Genomic DNA, 17817 nt, shown 5'->3' on the forward strand with positions numbered 1-17817 from the left:
GCTCAAGGTACACTTGTATTATTCAATCCAAAAAGCGGGACAACATAGACATATCCCAAGACTACATCCTCATGACGTCGCACATAAGAGGGTTCACCACTGGGTATAAGGAATCACATATAGTGTGGAAAGAAGGCAGGGCTTTGAGTCACTACTACTCCCTATATAAATGCATTCGATAGCAACCTCATGGTATAGCTACAAAGCCCTTACACACCCCCCCCCCCTCTGAGGCCATGATGAAGCATGTTTCCCCCCCCCCCCCCCCCCCCCCCCCCCGCCCCCCCCCCCTCCCTGAGGCCATGATGAAGCATGTTTCCTTAGTTCAATGTTCATTGTGTTTGTTTGTGCACCACACCGAAATGTAAATTTTGCACAAATTCATTGGTATTGCTTGGTTCACAACAAAGTCGACCAAAGTTATAGCGTGGGACAAAGTTGAAAGTCCTGTAGCTCATTAGAGACCGACAGAGCTTAGTCGACAAACTCTAATGGCTTGTTGACGGAGCGAGACACAGAGAACACTCAGAATCATTAATGGCTTGTTAAAGGAGCGAGACACACAAAATATATAGTTTACAAACTCAGAATCATTAATGGCTTGTTAACGCGCGCTCGCGAGAGAGAGAGAGAGAGAGAGATGAGCATCGTGCCGAAGGAGACCATCCAGGCGATAGCACAGACCATTGGCATCAACAACCTGCCCGACGATGTCGCTGCTGCCCTTGCCCCTGATGTTGAATATCGGATTCGCGAGCTTGTGCAGGTAGCCCCCCGCATTCATTGATCCCCCCCCTTCCAAACACCAACACCATAACCGGCGTCATTTGCTGCGGGAAATGTAGAGCGCGCTCGCGCGCGCGCACACACACACACACACACACACACACACACAGAGCATAAAAGACCTTAAAAGAACTCATCAAATCCATGGAATACATAATTTCTGATGAAAGGCACAGTAAATCGTACCGAAATACCAAATCTAAAGCTAAAGCCAATGTTATTACAAGTCCAGGGCTCTGCCTCTGCATATAAACGGGCATGCGAATAAGGCTTTTGTAAGGGATTGCTATGTCCATCAGTCCTTAGGGGGATTTGATGTGGGTTTTCTACAAATGGCATTGGCGACTATCTAGTAGTGAGTTCTTGGTGAGTCGGCCAGGCTTGCCAAGGAGCTGTTGCTCTATCTAGTGAGTAGAACAAGAGCATTGAGCTTTGTCAGAGGTAATCAGAGGATGACTGTTGAGATGGTCCGTCAGTGGGTTGATGTTTTAACCTAGCTGCCTTGACCATTTGATGGTTAGGCAGGCTTGCTTGATCTTTGTATGTTTGAGTCTCCAAATGTCAAAAGTAGTCTGTAAATGCCTTGCAGTTGCCACGTTTAATACAAGGATGGCACAGTATAGGCATCTGAAGTATAAGGGCAATTGAATGTCTAGGTCAATTTGTTGCTAGACTTGTTTCAATAAGAGCTACAACTTGAAACTGTCATGACCCTTGTACTGAATATCAAATTGACCCTTACTTATGGATAGTGAGGGGTTCCCTTGAAACCCTTGCCAACAAAGGTCATGACTCCTATTCTTTGAATGCATTTTTATTATTAGTTTGTGTCTGAAACAAATGTGGGGAAATGCATTTGTTCAAGCTTGTAAAAAGAATGTTATGAGTGGTGACATCCAGCCAATGAAGAATAGTGCTTGCCTTGGACCAATGGTCGAGATGATGAACAATGCTTGGAGTTGAAAGAAGCTAGTCCCCACACACTAAGGGCATGAGAAAGACCAAAGAAGGGTTGGAGTGGGATGGGGCGGACGAAGAGAGAAGTTAATGGATGGTTGCTATGGGAGAGGTTAAGGGTTAGAGCCTACAGGCTAAGGTTTAGGGCGAAAGGGGGGGAGATTTTTAAGGTTGAGAGCAAGGTTGCCATGAAACTGTTCTGTGAGTGCGTTGTATTGAAGCAAATGAAAACAAAGAGAGAGAGAAGATGACATACTATATTGAAGGAATATATATTGATTTGAAATGTGGAAATGGTCAAGTACAAACAGTCCCTGCATATGTGCAGCAGCACATCAGTGAGGGCGTTGGGATGAAATGTTAATGTTGAAGAATGCAAGTGATGATGAGGAGAATGAAGGTGATCATCAGGCTAGATTGGAGCCACTCTTGTGGGCTGCCTATATATTGGCCAAGGACGAGTAAACTGGCAGATTGCTGTCCCAACAGGGCCAACCTGCTAGCACCATCAAAATTTGACTGACTAGTAGCATAAAATGCCATTACACATGCATGAATTAGCTGATCTGCAGATTGTGAATGCCACCCAGCTGCCACATGGCAAGCCCCTATGAAGTGCACCTAAAACAGGTTGCAAACGCTAAAAGAAATAGATTGGAAATGCAATAATAACAACACCTATTAAATGCATACAATAACACAATGTTGGAGTTCCCATGTCTTCCTCAGCTCTGATGGTTCTCACAACCAGTAGATGACAATAGAAACACATTAGTATTGGTGCTAACACCCCTTCTCATATCCTAGAAGTGACGGAGTGCCAAAAAGGTGCATATGACGAAGCATACAAGTTAGTGGAAGGGCCTTTGTGAAGATGTCTGCCTTTGTAGGATAGTAGATCAGCTTTAGCTCTCCATCAAAGACATGCTCTCAAACATAGTGGTATCGGACCTCAATGTGTTTCATGGCACTTCGATTGTCAGAGTGAAGGAGAGTAGGTATCACCATGTATGCAAAACTAATGTTTACAAGCATTTGTCGAAGCCAAACTTGATCCTGATAAGAATGACACACACCATGATACTTTGTCTATGTTGAAGAAAAGGCTACAGTAGATTGCTTTTTGTTGCTCCAAGAATTAGTACCAGATCCAAGTTGATTTGTGGGTGTCAACGTCACTTGCCTAGTTTGAACCAGTTAGACTTGAAAGGGTGATCCTTTCTCCATACAAATCCCATGTGGATTGGTACCCTCTTAAGTATGGCAAGATGCGAAAAGTGGCCTAACCATGTCAAAAGTGGATGCAATGATGGAAGCGTGGAAAATTGCTGCAATAGCTTGCTGAACAAAAGAGACAAAGGAAAGAGAAAGAGAAATACTGCAAAAGAAAAGAACGCTACACAAAGAACTCAAAAGCAAAGTGATGCTTGGGAATGGAATCCATATATCAACATATGAGATAGTATAGAACCAATGTGAGTCACCAATTGCGAAGGCATTGGCACCTGCTTCTCTCCCTCCACCAAAACATGTCAGATGATGAATGACAGATGATGCATGATACAAATTGTGGTGGAGTGCTTGAAATAAATAGGCAAAAATAATGTCATAAATGATGTCAGGACGGCCAGCATTTAATGCTGGTGGGTGAGCATAAAGTGCTAAAATAGCCATCATAAAATGCCTAAATAATGTAGGAAATGTCTTGGTGCCCTAGCCCCTTGACATGCATAGACTCAACCATGAACTGACATATTTTCTAACACCCTCTCTCAAATCATGGGTGATCTAATACAATACAATATACAATGATAATGTTCCATCATAGTACATACAACAAGGACCACTAGAGTAAAACCATGGATATCCAAGTAGTGGGTGTGCAAGCCACCACCAAGGTGCCTTGGAGAGAACTTAATGTCAATGTCAATTGTATCAGCTCCTGAAAACAGCAGCTCTCAATATCTTTGGCCAGCAAACCGCCAAAGTGTCCCCTTATGTGAGCTCATACTAGGAGCCAATCTTGCTCTCTATCAAATAAGCAGCTCATCATGAACTTGGATGTCAATCCCAACTCTAGGATTTGAACTTGCTAGACTTTGGTTGATGCATTAGGGAAACCCCTCTTGGGAACCTGTGCACTTGTATACCTATATAGACGAGGCTCTTACACAATACCGATGAGAACTCAGATATATGCTCGGGAAATGGAATCTATATATTAGACACAAGAGTGTTGCATACAACAGTGAGTCACTGGTTGCGTGGGCACTGACACTGGCTCCTCTCCCCTGTAGAAGATCCACAAGTGACGATGAGTGACTAACTGATTGAGGAGGAAGAGCTTGAACAAATAGGACAAAAATATGCCCTCAATATGATCAAGTTGGCCAGCAATAAATGCCCAATATGACCATAAAATAACACAAATAAAAAAGCCTGAATATCCTAAATAATGTACCTAGTCTTTGCATTTATAGACTCACACATGAGTTGACATATTTGCTAACAGATCCCACCTCACCACCCTCTCACACTCCCTCTCTAGCATTGGAGAGTCGAGGGATGACTGCATCATTTATACTAGCAACTTGGAAGGGAGGCCCTTGCAACCATCGCCAAGGCCATAGAGTTGGAGCCTAAACTTGGACGCGGAGATGAGGAAGACTCACTGAGAAAGTTGTCACCCTTCATCATCGTTTGCACTGGCGCTTGCCATAATTGTTAACGTCTTGCAATCCTTCCGAAGGTGGCCCTTCTTGCCACAATAATAGCATTGAAACTTCTTCTTTCGTCGTATGGCACCCCTCTCTAAAACCAGAACATCTGAAGCACCAAGAGATAGCATCCTCACAGAAACCTGAAGTTGAACACAAGTCTTCAATATAACACTTGTAGATGAGGAAATTATGTTGCCATGCTGACCACCAAGAGATGTCGAAGGAGCCATGAGGAGGGAGATATAGAGAAGATGAAAAAAAAACAAGGGATCTTTAGGGAGAAAAGTATACCAAAAATACGGACTCACAAGGATTGCACGAGTTCAAAGCAGTAAAGAAAGCACATAGAGAAATGATCAACAGTAACTAGAGTGTAGTGATGAGAACATGACAACTAGATGCACATGAACCCTCTCTAAAGCTGAGTAGTGTATCACAAAAGAAAAATACGGACCAATCATAGCCAAAAAATAGCTTGAAACTTGTTGCCCAGCCTTGCACAGAAGCAAAAGAGTAAAACGTAGATGCTGATGACAAAGCACAGTCACGAACTGCAATAAATGTAGGCGACTTGCAAAAAACAAGGTCGCCTCAGTTTGCTGTCCCCAAAACGCAGATTTGGAAGGGTCAATAATAGGTCCGTAGCTGTAAAACAGCCCCAAAAAACTGCAAATGCAGACAATAGACTGCAAAATGCTGAGAAAATAGTAGAAGAACAAGCCGAAAATTAGCAGAACATGGTTGCCCAAGTTGCAAATTAGGTGCAGTAGTTAGAAACAGGTCAAACAAACGAATCTTCTAGGACTTTCTTGAATCTTCTAGAAGTTTCTAGTAGTTTCTCGGTGTCAAGTGCTTCTGCTTTCTTCCTTATCAATAGAAGATCGACTTGATGGGTTGAACTACTTCCTTTGGTCATGTAAAGTGGAGTGCATTCTTGATACCTTTGATCTTTGGGATTTTGTTATTATGCCTATTTCATGTCTGGTGGAGGATCCTACATTTGTTCTACAATGGATCAAGCCACTCTATGGGATTGGCTCAACTCTAGAGTTTGGTCTCTCCTTTTCATGAGCTTTGCCTCTCTCTACCATAAGGAGACCTTTGCCCACTATCTCACCTAGAAAAGAAACAACGGATGTTCTAAGTTGATGATTCCCGTAGGACATGTGGGATGAGCTTGCATCCTTAGGTCGGACAATACCTTCAAAGGTTATGGTCATAAGTGCAAGTGATGGTGGATGGGGACGGGAATGGGAATGTGATAGGAAAGGCCAAAAAATAGGGAACGGGGGATAGGGGATTGGGATGGCATTTAAAAAATATAAAATATACTTAAAAAGTAATAAAATTTGAATTTAACTTCTTTAGAATGAGAATATGCATCATCAAAGTAAAATACAAAGGTGTGAGTTGAGCAATGGCACTAACACATGCTAATAACATGATACAAATAGTCCAAGGGACCAGCCCCTAGGGCCCGAGGCAAGATGATTAATGTTTAATCATAAAGTAGAAATATGACAAGTTAGCGTTTGCCATTGATGATCAAATTTCAACAAGTACATACTATAAAGATGAAATGTAAAAATAAAAGCCCAAGGGCCAATGGGATGAACTGCAAGATATTGAGTACTAAAGACTAAATATTCAAGACTAAAGACTGAAGTAGAAAATCTACTTAGATAAAGCCAAAATGACAAAAGACTAAAGCAAATCAAAATGACAAAATGGCATATCATGCATGCCAAGGCCTAAGATACATGGAGCAAATACAAATAAAAAATGGGACATCAATCATGCCAGAGCTGGAAGCATTACTTAGAATCCTCCTCATCATGATGATCATTGTGATCCTTCTCATCCTCATCTTGATAATGCTCTTGTATCTTCTTTGTCTACTGCTCTTTCCACTCCAGAAGGATCCACTTAGACAAGCATCCTTTTACGAAGCATGCATAAGTTGACACTCACAAAAACCAAATTACTTTTCTTTTATGTGCCAAGGCTCCCATCATAATGCTGATTCTTGCAGTCAATTGGCCTTCACTTTGATGGAGATGGAAAATGCCCCAAATTCATTGATTTGCTGGTCTCTCCACCTGAATTTTACTGAAAACAGCTTCAGCCCTATTGAATCCAAATCTTGGAGCTTCCAATTTTTGGCACGCTTCTCGAGGCTATTGCTAAACCCTAATTTTTGATGTAGGTTAAGCTTTACAGGAGAGAAATCTGAAATTTCTTAGCCCCCGGTGATCTCAATGTTGTAATCTTCGGAGCAAGGCTATAGAAAGGCTGGGAGATGAGAGAGAATACTGAGGAGGGAGAAAATTTAGAGTTTCTTCGCAAAGAACTAAAGAAGATCTATCATTTACTACTGCTGCTCTATCTCAACAGCTTGTAGACTCAAAGAACTAAAGAAAATCAATCATTTACTGTTGTTGCCTTGTCTCAACAGCCTGTAGATGCTATCACCTACTGTTGATTGGTCTTCTACTACTCATGGCTGTCTCAGAAGGTTCTCCAATGGCTACAAATCAGTCCAACAACATCTCCTCTCCCTCTCTTGTAGGCTACATACTCTAAAAATGCCTCTCTCCAGCCTCTAAAGACATTTTTCAGTTTTGCATGGGCATTTTGGACAAGTGGCAGCCTTCCCAAATAGTTTTTCCAGCATTATCCATAGTTAAATGTTAATTTTCAGTCTTTAAATATTGAAAATTAATCCAATAATTATTTTGGTGCCCTAAAAAACAATCTGACTAGCCAATAATTAAATTGGCTAGGCAACTTCCATTCGCGAGTGTCTTTGCACCATCTTTGACCATTGGATTGGCGTTAGGTACCATTAAACGCTACTTTCTTAGTGTCACCAACTGACACTTATGGCCAAATGAATGACCTAGGCCAACAACTGATATTAGATACCACCAAGTATCTGTGCGGGACAACTTATATCAACTTTTGCCTTTGACATCTCGTGATTTTCTCGGGTTTCGGGCTCGTAAATTTACTCTAACCCCAGTTACACCTCACATGTGCAACATTTACTTATCCATGTGATTAAAAATTAATCCACATGTTAAGTGAGGTTTCAAAAATATATGTCCTCATGACAGTCGGAGTTTAACGGAGACATTGGAGCTCTAGCATTTTCTTCTGTTTTAGGAACATTTATTGTGCATTTCCATGGTCTGTCAGTTGGTTTACACCTCTTGCCACTGTCTTTTTGGTCCATGACTACCTGGGAGAGATTGTCATCATTTTTCCATTTTTCCTATGTAGTCAGGCTGCACTTATTGTAGTCGTACCACCATCTAGAGCAGGTCGGCCAGATTTAGAGGCCTTGACAGCAGTTGACTAGTTTTGGAGAAGTTTGGCTATTTATAGCCACAGCCCACACTTGGCTGATCTGTCACGGGGATGTGAAATTTTGAGATGCTTTAATCTTGCTAGTAACATTTGATTAAGTTATTAATCAAATGTGCAAGGTTGTTTAGCGCATGTGATGCACATGGCAGTTATTTCATGGAAACGGGCCAAGGACCCCAAGGATGCAGTGGGTGTTAAAGTCAAAAGTTGTGTTAAGTTATGCCAAATGGGTTTTGGTGGTCAGTTGGTGCCAGGTTGGGCCCTAGGACAATTGTTTGGCCATTAAGTGTCAGTGGTGACACTAGGGACTAGCATTAATTAATTAATTACTTAATGCTAGTCTAAGGGGCAACAGAGGTTGGGAACCACTCGAAGTTGCAAATGGCCTAGCCAATTTCATTACAGATGGGCATGTTTAATTTTGGGCAAGGTCAAAAGGGCTGAAATTAATTTTTAGAATTAATTAATTCTAAAAAATTAATTTAATGGCCAAGAATGCATTAGGAAGGCTGCCACTTGGCAAAACTTTCCCATGCAACTAGGGAGAAGGATGTTGGAGGGTTGTGGAAGTGGAATTGCAGCCATTCTGAGCTTAGTGGAGGGAGAGGAGGTGATCAGATTTGGCTCTGAGAGGTGACGACGACTGATCGTGCGCCGCGATAGGACAGGGGGCAGCAGGTTTTCTCTTCCACCTCAAGAGAAGTGGTGGTAGGAGAGGAGGGCTCACCAGCTGAGCTGGCACCAGCTGAGCTGGCACCAGCTGAGCTGGCACCAGCTGAGCTGGCACCAGCTGAGCTGGCACCAGCTGAGCTGGTGTTTTACCTCCCTTTTGAAGCTGTTGGTGCTATCAAATTTGTCATCAGAGCTACGAATCAAAAGATACATTTCAGCTAATTTTCTCTCTCTCTACAGCATTCTCTCATCTCCTCTAGTCTATGCTCAAGCATTCTCAGTAATTCTCAGCCATTGGTAGTAGAGTACAGCCAAATTTGGTGGATAGGAGAGAGTTTACTGCTGTAAACCCTAAATTACAGCAGTAATTAGGGGCTAGCAGCCACCTTGGGACCCGTGTCATCAGTCAAAGGCATTGTACACTGAAATTAGCACCGGAAATTCGTGGAATTGTGAGGATTTCAAATGCCAGTCCATCTATTGTGAATTTGGGGCAGCATTTGACCAATTGGGGTTCCATTAGAGCAAGTCCTGGGTGAAAATCAAGGGGCAATTCGCCCAAATGCTTTGCTGATTATTGGAACAGCAAGGGGCTTTTGAATCAGCCAAGGAGATTGTGAAATCTCGGCTTGTAATTTATCCATCAGCAATTGAAATTAAAGAAATACCGAAAAGGGGCGCTAGTTTTGGGGCCAATAGGGTGTCCACTGTCCAAGTTTATGAAGGTAAAGTGAGCATTTCAGTTTATGTTCATTTGCTAATTGCTGTAATTAAGTGCTTAATCAGGTTAAACCACCCTATCCGAGAAGGTAGGCTGGTTTCATGATCACTCTTCTTTTTGTAGATTCAGCACACTCCATCTCTCAGACACTCTCCGACATTGGTGTTGCCATCATCTCAGCCTGATTTGGTGCCCTCACTGACGCCTTGGGCTGCATGCAAGGACTGATCTGTCCTCATCATTGTATTCAGCATTCATCTTTAGTTAGTGTAGTATTTCTTCCTTCATCTTCTACTTTCTCTCTCTTTGTGTTCGTGTTCCTTCTTTCGTTGCGCACACTCACATGGTATCATCGCCTAAGTGAGAGCATAGAGTGCAGATTTCTTTGCAGAGGAGCATACCGAGCTATCAAATGTAGGCCCAACACCTTGCGTTTGCTACAAACACAGCTCTTTCTGGAGGTTTTTGGGGGAAGTGACCCTCCATGATGTTGAATCGTCAGCTAGTTGTTGCAGGTGGCAGCTTTTATCCCCCAGGCAGCAGCATTTATTGCTGCCACTTTTAGCTTCTGTAGCCGATTTTCCTCTTTTGGAGGTGGCGCACCTCTTTGGCTTGCAGGCATCAAATTTTTTTTAATGTGTGCAGATGGCCCATCTACACCTCTTGTAGTGGTTTGTTGTCTAACCTCCGCATAATTTTCATCAACATGCAACATTTTTGGGTGATTGTAGATTTGGAAGATGTCTTACCATCTGTTTCAAGTCTTTGATGACTCAGACGAGGAGCTTTTGTCTCACAACTCTTCTGAGCAGAGACGTGATTATCGGGCATTTTGACGAGAGGACTCTCCTAGAACCCATCCCTCTTTTGCTCATCTTTCACAGCAGGCCTTGTTTGAATCGAAGGCTCTGTTTGATGTGAAGATGCCCTCTTTGATACCCTCTATTTAGGTACCTGTTCACCCTTCTTTGCCCAAAGAAGACAAACTCGATGGTTCCAATAATTCGTTGTGGTCGTGCAAGGTGGAGTGTATACTTGACACCTTTGATTCCATAGATGGGCCCTCCATGGACCGTGCCGCCTTATGGGATCGGTCCAACTCTAGAGCCAGATCCTTTCTCTTCACGAGTTTGCATGACTTTGTTCTTGTGCATGTTCGTAGGTTGAGGACTGTGGCAGAAGTGTGGAGTATTCTTGCGCCTTTGTATCAGCACAAGATGTTTGCCCACAAGATTTCCCTTGAGAAGAAGTTGTAGATGCTCAGTCTCGATGACTCTCCTATGAAGGAGCACATCATGAAGATGGAGGATATGAGATGTGAGCTTGCTTCTCTTGAACGGAATATCTCTTTTGAGGATATGGCTATGATTCTCTTGACTCAACTGCCATCTCCCCGGTTTGATGTCGTCTACACTAGCCTTATCATCACCTTGAGGATTTGCGATAAACTCTTATGGGAGTTGCTTTCATGGCTTGTCTTGGAGCATGGTGAGTGACTTAGAGAGGTGGGGTCTAGTGGCTCTGGCTCCACGAAGGCATTTATTGTAGGTACAGGTTGAGGGAAGAAAAAGAAGTAGAAGGAGAAGGCCAAGGATGAAAACGCCCTGAACAACGTAGTATGCTTAACAATTATGATATTTGCTTGTTTTCGAGATTTAATATAAAAGAGAACGAACACTTAAAGCTGAAAATGAAAATTACTCACAAAATTACAGCCATGAAAATGTAAAAGTAATGGAGACAAGATTGAGGGTTGAAGATGGGCAAACCCAAACCTCCCCCCCGAAGGAATGTATTTCTGCTAAACCCAACTCCCTTAGGGAAGAGCTGAGTTACAATCAACCTGAGAGTGAGGAGAAGTAATTCTCACTCTTACAAGATCATGCAAAGATGTACAAACACACATGCATTATCTATTATGCAATGATAAGAACTGATTTCTTTACAGTATGAGAGAAGAAAGAGGGGAAATCAGCCTTTCTCCATCGTTGATCAGCAGTACATGGATAGGGCTTGCTTCTTGTTGCTAAAATGGAAGAAAGAGCTCGAGAAGGAGGTGCTGTAATGAATTTACAGGCTTGCTGTCCTGTAAAACAGCAGTGATAGAAGAGGGAATATGGATGAATTTGATAATGGAGAAGTGGGGGATGATGATGGGGATGGATGGGGCCAGTTTCTGGCTATTTGTGGGTGCTGTACATGAGTTTACAGCAAAGAAAAATGATGGTGAATGAAAAAAAACGAGCTCTTATTTATGGACCATGTCTATAGATTGGGGAAGGCCCTCTATGGCCTAAAGTAGGCTCCTAGAGCTTGGTACCATAGGATTGATAGCTTCTTTGTGTAGAGTGGTTTTCATTGCTTTGATCATGACCCCAACTTGTACTACAAGGTTGAGGATGTGAGATGTGTCTTGGTTATCTTGTATGTGGATGATCTCATCATTACAGGGAGTGATACTCAAGAGGTTGACCGTACTCGGGATATTTTGAGACAAGAGTTTGACATGACGGATATTGGGATCCTACACTTCTTTCTTGGTTTGGAGATCTATGAGATGGCACAAGGCATTTTCATTTCCCAGCAGAGGTACATCTCCAAGCTACTTTTGGAGTTTGATATGGCTGAGTGTCGGTCTATTTCTTGCCCCATGGACCTTGAGTCCAAGCTTGTGGCAGTAGGAGATCCCCTTCTAGATGCTACCCGTTACATGTGCCTTGTTGGCTCTTTTATCTGGCTCATTCACATCGGCCCGATATTTCTTTTGTGATGGCTTTGTTGTCTTCTTTTATGCAGACTCCTACACAAGATCACTGGAGGGTAGCCTTATGTGTTCTTTAGTATTTATAGGGGACTCAATCCTATGGGATCATGTATGGAGAGGGGCTTACTCTTTTTGGATGAAGTGGCTCTGATTGGGCAGGTGATGTGGATTCGAGACGGTCCACTATAGGTTATGTTTTCTCCCTTGAATCGAGAGCTATCTCTTGGAGCAGCAAGAAGCAGCCTATTGTGGTCCTTTCTTCTACAGAGGTTGAGTATCGTGTCTTATGTTCGACCGCTATGGAGGCAATTTGGCTCCGTCGTATGTTGGCAGAGATTGGCTTTCTATAGACAGGACCTATGGAGTTTCGCGTGGACAACCAGAGTGCCCTTACTCTCGCAAATGATTTGGTGTCTCGCACGAAGCACATTGAGGTGTTGGGAATAAAGGGCCATCGTGCCTTTTATATGTGCACGGGTGTGAACACATCCTTAGCACATTGTACTTTCATACATATATCTATCTAAAACCTAAAGTGGTACACTCGTCATTGTACCGAAAAACGTGTTCACTCTCTACTCTGCTCACTCGCACTCTTTTTGTCTCCCTCACTGTGTGTAAGGTCTGTCTACCTCGATCTCCGTGCCTCACCGATCCCTACAAATTGGTATCAGAGCTAATGGCTTACTCAAGCTGTTGAGAGGTGCAGGTGACACGCAGAGTCTCGTGGAATAGCCTTGTGGACTGTTGAGGAGTTGGCAAGAGGCAGTGCGAGTAGGAATCGCTGGCGGGCAACAGTTGGACAGAACGGGCAGTAGCGTGATGGGCTGCGACTAGTCAGGGTCTAGCATGGACCAAGGCGACTGCAACTGACGGGCGATAGTGGGCAGTAGGCAACACGTAACGGAGCCAGTGGGCAAGAAGACTTGACGGGGTGCGCAACGCATGACGGAACGAGCGCGCGACAGGGAGGCCTGACGGGCCAACGGACCCGTCATTTGAAACTTTTTTTTTCAAAAAATCTTTTTTCTCAAACTTCTTTCCCTAACCGGGGTTCGCGCGTGCAAGCACAAAACATCAACTTTGTGCAATTTTGGCCCAGAAAGCTGGGGTTTTGCCATACTGAGCACTGTTTGTGAAAAACTGAGGCATCTGCATTGGAATTGCAGACATTGTGCGCATTTGAATTGGGGATTTCACCAAAATTGTTGAAATTTTGCTCATTTGAGTGAAATTTCTCAACATTTAGCCCAGAATTTTTTGGGCTTTTCCCAGATTTGGGAAATTTGATGCAGGACAAGCAAATTTGTCTCGGAAATTGCAGGAATTTGTGACATTTTTGTCCCCGACATTTGGGGCTTTTCATGTACATGCACAAATTGGGCTGAAATTTACCCTATTTCTCGATATTGAGGCACATTGGACCCCGTGCAATTTGGGGCTTTTGCAATTTGGGCAAAATTTGTGCAGCATTTGGTCATTTTATGTACATGCAGGTTGAATTCTGCGCAATTTGGACATCAACACTTGGTGAAATTTGGGGGTTTTGCTGAAATTACTTCATTTTGGCAAAATTGGACAGCCCTATGCATGACAGAGGAAATGCAGATGTGTGTTTGACGCTTTTGAGCACAAAATTTTGGGGCATTTGACCGTTCATGTCAAATTTTATTCCCGTGGGTACACGTACAACAGAAATTGCAGCTGAAATTTTGGGATTTCTCATGTAATGTGATGCACATGCTCTTTGGAACAGCTGTAATCAGTTGGATAATGCTGTAGCACTTGGTTTGGTGCTTCTGAAAACTGAATTACAGATCTGAAATTTGTACTTCTGCATGGTCATTTATTGCTGATTGGTACTTGTTTGTACCTTGGTCACTTGGGTGACAATTTGGGCCTGCATTTACTGGTTTTTTGGTCACTTTTGAGCTGAAAACCATGGCTGGCAGTAATGACAGCAGTAATTTGATGCATATAAAGAAGCTTGAAGGCGCACATAATTTTGCAGTGTGGCAAAAACAGTGCTACAATATCCTGTTACAAAAGAAGCAGACAAAGCCGATCAAAACTAAAGGGGCAAAGCCAGTGGACATGGATCAGGTCGATTGGGATGAGTTGAATGAGCTTGCACGCTCAACCATAGAGCTATCGATTTCTGATGCCTTGCACTTCAACATTGAAGGTTTGGATTCTGCATATGCTATATGGACTAGACTGGAAGAATTGTATGCACAGAAGAGCGTTGCAAGTAAAGTGTATTGGCTGAAAAAGCTTATGGATTTGCATATGAAAGAAGGTACAGCAATGTCTACTCACTTGAGTGAGTTTAACTCCATTTTCAGCCAGCTGGTTGCCTTGAAGTTCATGATTGATGAGGAATTTAAGGCTACTTTCTTGCTTTGCACTCTACCAGAGAGTTGGGATACATTCAGGACTACCATGAGCAATTCTAATGTGATCCTTTTGTATGCTGATGTAGAGAGTGCTCTACTTATGGAAGAGATGAATCGGCAGAACAATGCATCCAGCAAGTCTTCCAGTGCTTTGCATACTAGGGGCAGATCACAACAAAAGGGCAAATATGATGGCAAGGGATACTCATGCCTTGGATTCATTGAAGCAAAGTCTTCATGGCAGCTTTGATATGAAGGATCTGGGTGATGGAAATCACATTCTTGGCATGCAAATACTCAGAGATAGATCTAAAGGTTTACTCTATCTATCTCAGCAGGAGTATATCTCCAAAGTTTTGCAGTGTTTCAATATGGAGGGGGGGAAAACAATTGGGGTTCCATTGCCTCCATATGTGAAACTCAGTGCAGAGGACAGCCCTACATCTGATAATAAGAAGGCTGAAATGGCCAAGATTCCATATGCTTCAGCTGTTGGCAGTTTGATGTATGCTATGGTTGCTACACGTCCTGACATTGCTTTTGTAGTGGGAGTGGTTAGCAGATACATGGCAACCCCTGGCAAGAAGCATTGGGATGCAGTGAAAAGTATTATGAGATACCTCGAAGGCACAAAGGAGTTGTGTATCTGCTTTGGAAAGCAGAAGGCATCTGTTGTTGGCTTTACGGATGCAGACTATGCTGGTCATGCGGACTGCAGGAAGTCTACTTCTGGGTATGCGTTTACTTTCACAGGAGGAGCCGTCTCTTGGATCTCCAGGCTACAAAAGTGTGCTGCATTGTCTACTACAGAGGCATAGTATGTAGCTGCCACTGAGGCATGCAAAGAGGCTTTATGGCTTTCACGTTTGGTGGGAGAGCTTGGCATCACAGAGTTACCTGTTCTCCATTGTGATAGTCGGAGTACTATCATGCTAGCACGAAATCCTGTCTTTCATGCAAAGACAAAGCACATACAGGTGAAATATCACTTCATTAAAGATGTACTTGACAGCAAGAGCATTGAGCTTGTCAAAGTGCATACAGATGATAATCTTGCAGACCTTCTTACGAAGGGTCTTTCAGCAGAGCGGTTTGCTCATTGCCCACAAATGATGGGAGTTGGATAGATATATTTATTTCAGCTTTGTACATACTTAGACTTAGTTGATTCTTTTCTTCTCTTAAGGAACATTGCCTTTAGGTGGGAGATTGTTGGGAATAAAGGGCCATCGTGCCTTTTATATGTGCACGGGTGTGAACACACCCTTAGCACATTGTACTTTCATACATATATCTATCTAAAACCTAAAGTGGTACACTTGTTATTGTACCAAAAAACGTGTTCACTCTCTACTCTGCTCACTCGCACTCTCTCTGTCTCCCTCACTGCGCGTAAGGTCTGTCTACCTCAATCTCCGTGCCTCACCGGTCCCTACATGAGGTTCAATAATCACTATGTTTGTGAGTGGATCGTGGATTCCGAGTTGGTGGTGGCCTATTGTTCCACGAAGGGCAATGCGGTGGATCTCTTCATATAGCCTTGGCCCAAGGCTTCTATGCTTCATCACATGAGGTGGTTGGGTCTTTAGACACTCCCAGGATTTGAGAGGGGGGTGCTAGCCTGTCTATTTTAGTCATGTTAGTCTGTCATCTCTTGGTTGTGAGTTCTTGTCAGAGTCTGATGGAGACATGGGAGCTCTGGCATTCTAGGATGCATTTCTTCTGTTTTAGGCACATTTATTGTGCATTTCCATGGTTTATCAGTTGGTTTACACCTCCTACCACTGTCTTTCTGGTCTGCGATTGCTTGGGAGAGATTGTCATCATTTTTCCATTTTTTCTATCTAGTCGGACTGCATTTATTGCAGCCATACCACTATCTAGAGCCGGTCGGCCGGATTTTGGAGGCCCTGACAGTAGTCGGCCAGTTGTGGAGGAGTTTGGCTATTTAAAGCCACAGCCCACACTTGACCGATCACTCTTTTTTTTTGCAGTTTCAGCACACTTTGTCTCTCAGACACTCTCCAATATTGGTGCTTCCATCATCTCAGCCTAATTTGGTGTCCTCATTGATGCCTTGGGCTATGTGCAAGGATTGATCAGTCCTTAACATTGTATTCAACGTTCATCTTCAATCAGTGCAATATTTCTTCCTTTATATTGTGCTTTCTCTCTACCTTTCTCTCTTTGTGATTGTGTTTCTTTTTCCATTGGACACTCTTACAAGTACACAGGTTATTTGTGAGTGTGCAACGGTAAGAGAAAAGTGAATACGGAGAGGAGACAAAGAGAATGCAAGAGAGAGAAGGAACAATGTGATTGTGATGGTTGAAGGTACAAGGTTACAATAGTCAGCCCCAACACGTAGCCCTATGTCTCAATGTGGGTGCCAGATGGTAGCAGGGGGATGAGAGAATGAGGAGGGTTGGGTGATCATGAAGAATCAATGATGGATAATGAAAGTGGGAGGGTATGCCGCCTATATATAGGTGAAAAAGAGGGAAAACCCTAAATGTGGTCAAACCCTAAAAAATAGCCAAAAGTGCACAAAAAGGAATGCACTAATGTGCCCTCCATCTGAAGTGTCTAAAACACAAAATGAGAGACAAATACAATGTCATAGCTGCTAATGTCCTCATTTGACTTAGACTAAGGCTCATAGGTAGGAGATGACCATACAAGATACTCATGACTACTAGCACCCCTTCTCAGATCGTGGATGTGGCGGAAGGCCAAAGGAGATGCGGATCTGAGGGTGGCAGGAAGAGTGCCAATGCCAATGTAGTCCGTTGATGAAGAAACCCAGCCAAGGAGCAAGATCTCCTCTCCACATAAACATTCGAGCAAACGGAAGGCCACCAAAGGTCAATGGAAATGGAGAGGCCTTGAATGGATCACTCCTGAAAACTCCAGTCGGGGATGGGTGAGCCAAGCCTCTAAGCCAATGATGAGATAGTAGTGGGGAACTATCGAAGGCACCATTGGTTGCATAGAAACACCAGGGACCAAGGGTCAAGTGGCAGGGAATGGTGGCTCGAGGATGAAGAAAAGAGGTAGCCACATAAACGAAAGGCCTGAAGTAGACTGGAAACCTTGAAGCAACTTCTTACAATCTTGGGAAGCCCCCTTTGCATAGAGACAGGGAATGCCCGTTTCGGCACATAGAAACGGATTAACGCGTTTCGGGAGGTATGAGCCCAGGAAACGCTGGCGAAATGTTCCCTCCCGTTCCCTGGCCGTTCCCTCTCGTTCTAGGGCCATTCCTTGTTTGGAACGACTGTTTCAGCAACAGAAAAAAAAAAAAAAGGGTCATCCTCCTCTGTTGCCCGCAGTCTACTCTCGTGCCTACTCCTGTCCACCTGTCGCCCGCCTGTGTCGCGACTTGCCTGCTCCTGTCACCCGCCTATGCCGCTTTTTCTTGCCTGTCGCCCG

The 17817-nt window shown here is 43.4% G+C and overlaps 1 protein-coding gene across 4 annotated transcripts in view; it reads left to right on the plus strand.

Annotated features, from left to right (window-relative positions):
• The first annotated feature begins 440 nt into the window (after positions 1–440).
• The window catches only part of LOC148018930 (transcription initiation factor TFIID subunit 6-like), a 30721-nt gene continuing 13344 nt past the window's right edge, over positions 441–17817 (plus strand). The window contains exon 1 of one of the 4 annotated variants that reach the window (XM_087701227.1): positions 441–766. In XM_087701227.1, the coding sequence (XP_087557353.1) occupies positions 711–766 (56 nt within the window). In that variant the 5' untranslated portion in view covers positions 441–710. The remainder of the gene's footprint in view (positions 767–17817) is intronic. The other 3 variants (XM_087701225.1, XM_087701228.1, XM_087701226.1) reach the window with 3 other exon arrangements.

Source organism: Lygodium microphyllum, chromosome 20 (genome assembly GCF_053477565.2).
Source record: "Lygodium microphyllum isolate KBCC chromosome 20, Lygodium_microphyllum_v1.1.10, whole genome shotgun sequence".
In the NCBI taxonomy this organism is placed as follows: domain Eukaryota; kingdom Viridiplantae; phylum Streptophyta; class Polypodiopsida; order Schizaeales; family Lygodiaceae; genus Lygodium; species Lygodium microphyllum.